Raw genomic sequence first — 12,472 nt, forward strand, 5'->3', positions numbered from 1 at the left:
AAATGAATGTTTATTTAATAGATAGTTTGTTCCGCCTGCAAAATGTGTAAGCCGTAAGATACACTCGAAATTATAGTGTCCGTGGCAAAGAAGCAAAAAACATGGAGGATTTCTGCAGTTATTTGAATTAGAAATGGTTGGTATTTGAAATCGGCTGTCACTGCAGTTCCAGTTACCGTAGATATGGAACTGGTGCTATATCTAGTTGTTTTTGGAATAGATCTCCTGATGGTGAGAATGGAAAGATGATGAATGGAGTAGCGGGAGGATTGGGGGGAATCTGTTGGTAACGAACCGATTTTTTATTCATATAATTGGCATGGTTTTAAACAGGGTCAACAATATTCCGAAAATAACCATTAGCAATCTAATGATGGGCAAAGTCACTGGTATAGGAATATTGAACATCTCTGTGTGAATAATGTAAAACAATAATAGTGTTAAACAGCATCCTTGCTCTGCAACAAAATTTTTTCTTATAAATGTAGCCAACTAATAATATATTTATTTAAAAATAAGAATCACCAATTTCAACATAAAATTATCCAACTAATGTCGGTACCTACCGACACATTTTTTTGACAATCGACTGTTGGATTGTTATTAATTTTGAGCAGTTGCCACACTCGCTCTTTCAAAACACGTGTCGCGCTTTGCGCTGTCAGGCGCTGTTTCTCGTACTCGAGAAACGATTTATTTCCCTAAATACGGTGAAATAAACACTAAAAATGAGTCTGTACAACTTTAAAAAGATAGCGGTGGTTCCGACCGCAAAGGTAAGTTAAAATAATAATCAATAACATTTAAAATTCAATGTGTGTTTCTAAACATAACCTGAAATGTCAACATGTTGTTTCGATTGTTTTTAGGAGTTTATCGATGTTATGCTATCGAAGACACAGCGAAAGACTCCCACGGTCGTCCACAAACACTACAAGATCTCTCGAATTCGTGGATTTTACATGAGAAAAGTCAAATTTACACAACAAAATTTCCACGACAGGCTATCACGGATTATTCAAGAATTTCCCAAATTAGATGATGTCCACCCTTTCTATGCTGATCTTATGAATGTTCTATACGATAAGGATCACTACAAGTTAGGTTTGGGACAACTTAACACCGCAAGACATCTTATTGACACGTAAGTTACACAACCTGATGAAATGTTTAATTCATATGCATTTTCGGTAATTATTTTCCCAACCGCAGCACTATTAGACACAGATAATGGAAATTACGCATTGTTACAACAATTACTACAAGAAACAGCTATTTACACATTCAAAATTTGTTATCAGGTTCTTAGAAACTAAACTTTCAGAAGTGTCACTCTGTATAAAATGCTGGCAAAGGGATCGTTTTACAAGTTATTTTGAAAAAAAGTGGAATTTTAATGCAAATTGTTGTTTCTTGTAGTAATTATGTGGAAATGAAGTGTAATTTCCATAATGTATGCCTATTAAAAGTGGAATATATTATTTATTATTGTTAAGGAATATATTATTTTTCTCTTATTCCGCTTCACTCTTAATACGCAATATTTCACTTTCAAATAAATGGATTTAGCTTTATTAATTCAAAACATGATTTATTATGTCGGGGGAGACGGAAAAATACGCACTTTTAATTTTAATTTCGTTTATTAAGTCACTTACGCGATTTGTCAATTAGTATGCGGCGCCGCTATAGTCGCAGCCGACGGCGACTATGTTCATATCAAGATGGATTATATTCATAATATCGTATTAGAATTAAATCACAAACCAGTCTATACAATCCTAGCGTAGCCCACAAACTACTTGACAACTGGGATATAACTGTAAAGGGGACGCGAGCAGGCGTTATTAAAGGTTCCCCAACATTTATAGTAACTTTTAGTAATAATATAACTAAATTCAAGTATTAATTCAAAGTAAACATTCCATATTTACCGTGAAGCGGAATTCGTAACCTTTACCGGGAATATTGTTCCATCCATAAACAAGTATTTGGAGCAAGTATTTTTTTGTTTGTATGAATTTCATGGCAACTATCCAAAATTTGAGAAACGGGCAAAATAATAATTTCAACTTCAAGGACTGCTATCATATATATATTTTTTAGCATTAGCTAAAAAATGGGTAATCTTTTAGGATAGCTGGACACGCTTAGTATAAATACAGTTCAACTTGGTTATAACGATCACGGCTATAGCGAGTTCGCGGCTATAATGAGCAATTACAAAACAATATTTTAGTTCAGCCTTATCCTCATATAATTGTTGACTGTTATAACGAGGTCGATTCACCAATACAACGAGAAAATAATTTTGTCAACATAAATTCTGAATACATGAACGGGTCTGAAGAAAAATAGTTGGGAATTATTCAAGAATTTCCTATCCTTTTAGGGACAGATACATATTTTTATGGCACTACCTGTGTAAGATTGTCGGCTATGTGAACTATTGCTATCCATCGGGCGCTATGTAAAATTGTCATGAAATCTGCGAAATTTGAGCTTCGCAAATTTGTTCCCTTTTTACATCTTTTTTTGTATTACATTTATTATTATATTTACGATAGTGATGCACAACTTTTTCAGCATAGGGGCCGCTTTGCCCATTTTTTAACAGGCCGCGACGCACAAGCGGATTTTTTTGTTTTCGTTGAGGGGGAGGGGGTTGACAGGAATATTTAAGAGTTAAGGTTTCTGTTGTTTTTTTTTTGGACTCCGTGTAATGCAAACCGGTTCTTCAAATTTGGTTCCATTTACGAAATGCAGCGTAAATTAACCACAACTCCATAAAAATGTGTTTTCAGCCAGGGTTTTCAAGAATTACCCCAAACATTTAGATTTTTCTCTATAGCCATGTGGGCCATATGAAATTGACATGCAAGCCGCAAGAATGGGGCCGCTGGTTGTGCATCACTGGTTTGTGACAAGTAAAATTTTATAGCTGAAAACCAAAACAATCCAGCAAGCTAGTTATTTATGACAAGTGCGATTTTACAAGCGGTAGGTACTGTACGCACAAGGTAGTGATAATAAGGTAGATGATTTAGTGATATTTTTCTTGGAAGCCTTGAACTAGGTCATGATAGGTATAATGCGTTGATTGTTTTGAAGAGGAAATTGAGAAGTGTGAAAGTGACATCTTTAAAACAATCATTGATAATAAATTTGAGTAATAAAAGTGTATTTTTCTAATTGTTTTTTTTTTTTTTTAAATAAGTAATACCTACTCCTATTTTGAAAATATACTGTGCTTTTGCGAATATATTGATAGTAGAGGCAGGTAGGTAGGTAGGTAGGTACATACGACTTTTAAACCTATTTTGGATATTACGATTAACGGCTATAAGGAGCAAATTTAGTTGGCCCCCCCGTGCTCGTTACAACCAAATTTGACTGTATATTAGTAAAGAATAAAATTTAATTACCATGAAAGACAAGCTATTTACACAGGGGAAATGGAAAATACTGCATTAAAGTTTAATTTTTGCTAACCAAAGTTTCAAAATTTCATGCGTTTTGACAGTGTTTTTTAAAAAACGTATCGAGCCCGGCCAGCGATTTTACCAAAAAATGTATTAGTCTTTGTTTCTAACCATGCACCAAACATAAGTTTCATTGTACCTTTGATAGGCCATGCAGTTTGGTTGTAACTCGGGACACTTCCATGGCATATCTCCCGTTGTTTCTATCATATGTGCACATGACCAACTGCCATCTTTAATCCTTTCTCACATTGCGTATATAAAACATGCATTTTATTTGAATATTTTGCAATTAATTTGCAGAGTTGCTAAAGACTATGTGCGCCTGCTGAAGTACGGAGACAGTCTTTATCGATGCAAGCAGCTGAAGAGGGCCGCCCTCGGCCGCATGGCCACCATCATGAAGAGGCAGGGGGCCAATCTCACATATCTGGAGCAGGTACGTCTATCATTGTTTACTACTGCAGATCCAGGGGGCTATGTCGGCGACAGTTCTCTGACAAAACAGAATATTGAAAGAAGATTTAGATTTGGAAAGGAAAAGAGTATGAGGGGTGGCTAGAAGTTTCTGGGTCAGTGTGTCCAGGAGTGTTATACTTTTGAATTCATCCTTCAATCAGTCTCCAAATTAAACTCGCCACACGGCATGTGGATAGACACAATCGCCGCCAATATCTAAACAATCTTCACTGCATGTTGATAGTCCCGAATTGCTATCCGTCATTGGTTTAAATGTTCCAACGAGGCGTACCAGGCATATTGAAGCCAACAATACCAATGCAGCAAACAACTCAGTAATAACTTGCGCAATCACAACATACACCCATTACGAAAAATTACTACATTTAGACATCTTTCATGATTCCTTTCTTACATACAAAACTAACTTATTAAATTTCTTAGCATGACATATTTCAAAAATATTTTCACATCATTTTTCAAAACTTCTATGTATTAACAGTCAATTACAATTCGTGAGCTTATTATAATTGTTGTTTTCAATTCATTTATTATTATCTATCCACACACTTCCTTCCTTTCATAACAATCTTAGGCGAAATTACGTAATGATATTTTATGGACATACGTAATAGGTACCACAACTATGTAATGACTAAAAATATCTAACTGTATCTTATTGTACTGGGTATGTCTTAGCAAATAAATAAATAAATAAAAATGAACCTGGGCACCGAAAGTCTTCCGACTTAGCTAACCACTTGGGGTGACCTGCAGCAGAGGTATTGGTTATCCAATGAATGGTTCCCGGGGCGGTGGTACCCATTCCCGGCTCCCGAATTATTATTTCTTAGTTTGTATCATCTCTTTTTATTTTTGAACTTCCTTCATCACCACATTTGGTTTCACTCTCAAATCACTCGCCTCTCGCCTCCAGTTCTCAGTTCTTCCCGTCCTGATCCAATACAATTTTTATTTAATTTAAGGCGATGCCATACGTAGTAATGCAAAATCATGTGTTTATGGTTTGAAAATTTGGTCGCCTAGAAATGTTTCAGATGCTTTAATTAAATACTGCGAGTTGAATACATCTTGGCCTTTGAAATAATCGAGTATTTTTAGGATAAGTCTTTTTATAAGCCCAGAAAAAAATAATGTAAAGGCCTATGAAAACTGCTTTAAAGTTAAAAATCTCCTACTTACGAACCCTTTTCGGTTATGATTTTATTGTATAATTTGGCAAATTAAGTTATTTATAAAATGATTGAAAAAAAATTAAATATTTATGCCTTAACATCCACAAAATAAAATAAAAGCCATTTTTTGGCCATGTTTTTTTCTTGCATAAATCAAAACAGGCGGATGGTGTTAAGCCGGAATTTAAACCTTATCGCCATCTACGTAAGGGTTGTTATTGATAGCGGCTCAATTTAAAATATTAAACGACGTTGTGCATCGCCTTAATTATCATTTCTGTTGCATTTGCAGGTCCGACAACATCTTTCCAGGCTGCCCTCCATCGACCCGTACACCAGAAGCATCATCATCTGTGGCTTCCCCAACGTTGGCAAGTCCAGCTTCATCAACAAGATAACCCGCGCCGACGTGGAGGTCCAGCCGTACGCCTTCACCACCAAGAGTCTGTACGTGGGCCACACGGACTACAAGTATCTCCGGTGGCAAGTGCTGGACACTCCCGGGATCCTGGACCACCCTCTGGAGGACAGGAACGTCATAGAGATGCAGGCCGTCACGGCGCTGGCCCATCTCCGAGCTTGCGCTCTCTACTTCATGGACATCAGTGAGCAGTGTGGACACAGCTTGGAGGAACAGGTATTGTCCTATTGCTAATAATAAACACAACACACACTGTAAAGTTTTTATGATAGTTTTATCATTAGATAGGGAAGCCTTCATTATTTTAGGGATTTAGAAAAGCGAAAGAGTGAAGATGGCAGAGAATGTTGTGTCATTAACCTTTCCTTTATTGTGCTAAAAAAATCCACGCATTCCGGTGCTGTGTAGTCAATACACATCTCAAAATAAGATATCTAATCGCTTATGTTTATTATATTTTATATCAAAAGTGATAATAATTGTAATTTAATTGCTGAAAACATGAAAAAACCATCGGCAGATGCTAAAAAAACGTGCGAGGGGTCCACATCTAACGATGGTCCGCGACCTACTGGCTGGCGGCTGGGACACACATATGTTTTGAATGCGCCTATCGGCCACGGCTTGAGTACAATTTTTTCTTGGCTGATAGCCAATTCAAGACAAGTGTTAATGAATTGCGTAGTGAGTCTTTTTAGTGCGTTATCGACTATATGTATTGTTTATTCAATTTTATTTTAATTCCCCGTCTCCAGATCGCCTTGTTTGAAAGCATCAGGCCGCTATTCAGCAATAAGCCGCTGGTGGTGGTCATCAACAAGGTGGACGTGCTCCGAGTGCAGGACCTGCCCGACTACAAGCAGCAGCTGATGGCCGACTTTGAGGAGCGGCTGCGGGGGAAGAGCACCAGCGGAGACGGAGACGAGAAGATAGTGGAGATCCCGCTGCTGCAGATGTCCACCATCTCCGGCGAGGGCGTCCAGGAGGTGAAGATTGAAGCCTGCGAGAGGCTGCTCGGATTCAGGGTGGACACCAAGATGAGGACCAAAAAGGTAACATACTACTACTTCTATTTAGTTATCATTCTACTGTTGGGTCCGATTTAATCCTGTCTGAATCCAGGCAGAATCGATCAACAAGGTTTTTCAGTATTCTCAGGAATGTTAGTCAGATTGGCTCTTCAGGATTCTTATCAGGAAACTGAGCTAAAAAAACCACTGAAATAGCACCATCTATCTAACTATCTATCTATATAAATAAAAATGTAAATGTTTGTTTGTTCAAAATCTTAAATCTCCCAAAGTTCTTCATCGATTACCTTGAAATTTTGACACTATGTTGCATTCGAATACGCATGTGTTTTTATTTACCTATATTATATTGATGTCACCTGTGACAGGTAAAAACAAGCTTTTTTAAAAAAAAGAGCGCCATCTGTTGGACAGACATGCTTTTTTTGAAAAACAATGTCATCAGTTGGACGTCAAAGCAACGTGCGCTATTGTTTCTCTCTCTGCACAGACAAACTGAACCCCAGCAACGCGTGGCTGGTTACAGCTAGTTTATCAATATCGGCAACACTCCCGGTGCCGCATAACATATTGATAATTTTATAAAAACCCCATACGGATCGCAACACTGACAAATTTTATCTATGGCCTAATCAGTTGTTTACTTGGATCATAACTCTTGGCGGGCCTATGTTAAACTTTTGCCAGCTGGTTCTACAGGGTTTTCCAATAAGAGGTGTTATTTCGATATTCAAAGAAACTTTTCCCGTAAAAGATCAATGGTTTCGTTGCTTGTGTGGCATGTAGCGCCGTCTTGTTGAAAGTAAATGCTGTCCAGATCAATACCATCCAATTCCGGCCATAAAAAATCATTAATCAACTCTCGATAGCGCTATCCATTCACCGTAACTGTTGCTCCAGCCTCATTTTCGAAAAAGTAATGTCCAACGACCCCGCCAGACCATAAACCGCACCAAACAGTCACACATTGAGGATAGAGAGGCTTTTCAACAAAACTCTTGGGTTTTCCGATCCCCAGATGCAACAATTTTGCTTGTTGACGAAGCCACCGAGGTGGAAATGGGCCTCATCACTCAAGATGATTTGCATTTGATTCACTCAAGTGAATTTTAATAATTTCAATGCGTTGTTGATTAATGGAGTAGTTTCTACTTGTCAAATGTTAAAAAATGACAGCTTCAAAAGTAACATCTACCGAAATAGCGGGCTATTCAAAATAACACCTCTTATTGGAAAACCATTTATTTTCATAATAACTTGTTTTTTTTTTGTTTCGAAAGGCTTTGCTATACTTAGATTTAGCAGATTTTTGTCCATTTCATTATCTAATGTCATTGTAAATTGGCGGATGTGCATGTGTTATAAATTTGAAGGCGGACATGCTAGTCTCCCCTTAGCGTTTGTATTTTTAATAATTAATTAAGAGCTATCTCCCATAGGATATTCTATTGTAGGATACTGCAATTACTCAACAAAATGATGTAATAACTGATGATTGTGTGATCTCCAGGTGGATGGCATCCTCAACAGGCTGCATGTGGCGGTGCCCGCGCCCCGCGATGGCAAGCCCCGTCTGCCATGTATCCCGGCCGCCGCCATGCAGAAGAAAATGAAGACTGCCGCCAAGAAGCGCAAGCTCGAGAGGGAGATCGAGCTGGAGGAGGGAGATGACTATGTCCTTGGTACGTTTTACTTTTCAATAAGTACTGAATCAAAACATAACCTGCTATTGGAAATAACAGGGTACGGAAAAAATTCGGTTTATGGGAGTCACTCGAATAACCGAAATTGAACTTGATTTAGACTAATTTAGGGCTGGGGAATCCGAATCTGTAAGAATTAGGTGGGGGTCGGCACTATTAACTGAGTTATAGGGTTTTGAAATTTTGTACGCGATACATAGGAACCATGTTTTATTTATCAATTATGACATAAGAAAATCAAATTAGTGAAGTTGGCACTTCTGAAATGTGAGACTAATAAATAGTCACATATATATAGTTAATAGTGCCGACCCCCACCTAATTCTTACAGATTCGGATTCCCCAGCCCTAAATTAGTCTAAATCAAGTTCAATTTCGGTTATTCGAGTGACTCCCATAAACCGAATTTTACCCCAGGGTACTTACTAGGTTACTGAGTGTTATTCCAACAAGCTCTTTCGTATTATTATTTAATGATTAGGCAGCATTCTTCTGACGCACTCATAATCTAATTTCACCATAAGTCTTACAATAAAGTTGATTAAATTAAAAATTTAGTTAATCCTTTTCTTCTCTCCAAATAAGAATCCAATTGAGTTCTAAATTGATTTATATTAGTAGCATCGATGACACATTCTGGAATTTTGTACCATGCTTCCACTCTCTTTTTTTGGAAGGAAGTGTTTCCTAGGATTGGATGCAGAAATTTATCTTTTGTGACCGTGGAGATTAACATTTGTTTTGGGTGACCATGGAGATTAACATCTATTTTGGTTGTGAAAATTTCTTGAATACAACTGCAAGGCAACTGTAATGTCCAGATAAAATTTTAAAACTCTCAATCAAGTCACCACTTTCTCTTCTTTCTTTTAGTTCCTTGAGTCTATGTATGTATCTTCTTATTGCTGGTCTTTAAAAGCTGTTGGTATTTTTGTGAAACTTCTCCGTACCCTCTCTATCAGATCTACATCCTTGGCAAAATAATGACTCCATATTTGGAAAGCATATTCCAGGAGAAGTTGCATATATGTTTTGTAGGAAGGTTTTCCTGATTAATGATGATAGGTGGCAGTAGTTGTGATGGTGTTCGATCCCCTAGTTGTATTCCCGTCAAGAACTGTGAGTCCTTCTCTTCCCATTCTTGAAGTCTCTGGATGAGGTTTTCTTTTATGGTTTTGTACATATTTATGGACGGTGGATTCATCATTATATCACTAGATACTTTAAATGTTTTTGAATCAATTGAATTGAATTTCCTTTACCTAACACAAGAAAACCTAAATGACGTAGTGGAATGTATAATAATGAATGTTTCTTTTACAGATTTGCAGAAGAACTACGCCGAGATTGCTGAGGAGGAACGCCACGACATCATCCCCGAATTCTGGGAGGGCCACAACATTGCCGACTACATTGACCCGGAGATCTTCAGCAAGCTGGAGGAGTTGGAGCGTGATGAGGAACTCCGCGACGAGGCCGGCACATACGCCGTTCCCAAGATGGAGCTGGACTCGACCATGCGAGAGATCCGCGAGCTGGCCGTGCAGATACGCAACAAGCGCGCCATCATGAAGGGCGAGTCGCGCCTCGTCAAGCAGTCTACCAAGCCTACCATGCCCAGGAATACCATGGCCAGGGCCAAGGACCGCTCCGTGTCCAAACTGGTCGGAGAGATGGAGCAATTGGGTAAGTCACATGATTTCCTCTGTTTTGAATTCCACACCTGAGGTAAATGTTTTTTTATGGTGCCTGTCATCTTTGAAGATGCTATGTTAAGGGTCATTTTTAATTATGGAAGGAGTAACCTGGGTCTTCCAGAGACCCTTGGTGTAGGAGGGAGGAAACATAGAGACTTGCAAATTATTTCTCAGCCGAGCTGTTGAACACGAGAACGAGTTGTGAAAGCGATCCATTCTCATGTCAACGTGCACAAATCTTGGACATGCGTTTGGTGTGTTTCCTGACTGCACTGGTGCTGAGGGGATCGGTAGTTACCTGGAGCTTTTTCCATTGAAATATTAGTAAAACAAGGACATCATTCCTGCCTACATTCCAAAGTCATTTCTCCAAAGATTGGAATCCATCTACCATATGGAAATCTATCAAACTGACTGCCTGTTTCTGCACAGAATCGAGAGTTTTTCTCTGGTTTGAGTCCAAGTGGAGAACTAGAGCAGCATTATTATTTACCCAATTACATTGGATATCCTGATCCTACTGTGTAGAATCTATATCATTTAGGTTGCCTTGTACATGGGCTAATCAAAATCCAACCTCTTACCCATCCTAGTCCTAACAAATCAGTGCCACTCTGGTAAACCAGTAGTACCGGGACAGGAGTGCTTCGCGCTTGACTGGATTGGTACAATCGTATTGTATCGTACAGATGACAAATGCAAGGCAAAACTCTCTCAAAAGGCTTCTCTTGTCACTCCTTATCTCTGACCACATGTTTTCTTTGATCCATAAATAAATTAATTATGTATGTTTGTTGTTCCAGGCGTGGACATGTCGGAGACTGCGGGCACGCACTACGTAGCGACACGATCGCGCTCCATGTCGCGTGGACCTGCGGCCAAGCGTGCGCGCGCCATGAGCAGCGGTGTTGTGGCGGTACAGGACCCACTCATCAGGCAGAAGTCGCTCAACCGCGGCAGGAGTCTTAGTAATGTGCCAAGAGACGAGCAGGGCATCAAGGATATGGCTGTAAGAATACTCTTCTTTGTTATCTTTTTTGCTGAATGGAATTTTATCTACACTCATTATTTACTTAGGAGAACAGCTGTATTGTTTACGATTGACTACCAATGTTCTGACAGTTAATTGATTACACATCTGAAGAGATAGTACAGGGTTTTCCAATAAGAGGTGTTATTTTGAATAGCCCGCTATTTCGGTAGATGTTACTTTTGAAGTTGTCATTTTTTGACATTTGACAAGTAGAAACTACGCCATTAATAAAAATGGAACGATACACGCTTCAACAACGCATTAAAATTATTAAAATTCACTTGAGTGAATCAAATGCAAATCATCTTGAGTGATGAGGCCCATTTCCACCTCGGTGGCTTCATCAACAAGCAAAATTGTCGCATCTGGGGCTCGGAAAACCCAAGAGTTATTGTTGAAAAGCCTATCTATCCTCAACGTGTGACTTTTTGGTGCGGTTTATGGTCCGGCGGAGTCATTGGACCTTACTTTTTCGAAAATGAGACTGGAGCAACAGTTGCGGTGAATGGATTGCGCTATTGAGAGATGATTAATGATTTTTTATGGCCGAAATTGGATGGTATTGATCTGGACAATGTTTACTTTCAACAAGACGGCGCTACGTGCCACACAAGCAACTAAACCATTGATCTTTTACGATTGAATATCAAAATAACACCTCTTATTGGAAAACCCTGTAGTTGGACTGCTTGGCCCCAGACAGACAAATGAAATTGATTTTTTCTTACAGTGATGAAAAATTGAAACTACTTTGGGCTTTATGAGATTTATGTCTTTTGTGTATTTACCGACTCCTGACGCATTACCTCCCATTGTATTGTATCCAATTTAAGTTCATATAAGAAGCTGATATCAGAAATTACCATCTCATGATCCCACTGAAAAGAATGCCTCAGTTTTCACAGCCTTATAAATTCTGGTCCTTCAATTGGATGAGATGCTCCCCACAGCTGTTGTGCCCACAAGATGCAAAGGTGGGGCTTTAAAGAGTCGGCGATGTGTGAATGCGCTGCGTTGCAGACCACCAAATATGTGGTCAACGAATGCCTGCTCCATTCATTCCCCATAGGGATTGTTTAGGTCAGTGCGACACTACGACAACTCGTTTGCCACAGTGCGACACCTGAGATCCTAGACTGGCTCAAATCTAGATGTTCCCCTCTTACACCCAGCATACGAAAGAAGTTATTAATGAATTTGTTATTTATTCCAGATGAAATCCCGCCTCAATCGGGTGTCACAGAAGGCCATCAGCAAAAAGGTCAAGAAGAAGGGTCTCAAGGGAGAGGCCGACAGGTTCATTGGTACCAAGATGCCGCGCCACTTGTTCAGCGGCAAGAGAGGTGTCGGCAAGACGGACAGACGTTAAAGTGCAGAGCAAAAATGCTACCTTATTACAGCAATCATGCGTGTAATTTCTACAATAAACATAATTATATATTATACAAAA

General features: G+C 38.9%; 1 protein-coding gene across 1 annotated transcript; it reads left to right on the plus strand.

The window, feature by feature from the left end:
* Positions 1–619: 619 nt before the first annotated feature.
* Positions 620–12,472, plus strand: Non1 (nucleolar GTP-binding protein 1). The gene is made up of 9 exons (XM_089648030.1): positions 620–776; positions 870–1,144; positions 3,786–3,921; positions 5,430–5,774; positions 6,314–6,610; positions 8,100–8,271; positions 9,616–9,978; positions 10,793–10,998; positions 12,236–12,472. The coding sequence occupies exons 1-9, from the start codon at positions 729–731 to the stop codon at positions 12,389–12,391; spliced, it is 1,998 nt and encodes a 665-aa protein (XP_089504156.1). The 5' UTR covers positions 620–728; the 3' UTR covers positions 12,392–12,472.

The sequence above is a fragment of the Hesperophylax consimilis genome, chromosome 27, assembly GCF_061612785.1.
Source record: "Hesperophylax consimilis isolate HC1 chromosome 27, BYU_Hcon_1.0, whole genome shotgun sequence".
NCBI classification, from domain to species: domain Eukaryota; kingdom Metazoa; phylum Arthropoda; class Insecta; order Trichoptera; family Limnephilidae; genus Hesperophylax; species Hesperophylax consimilis.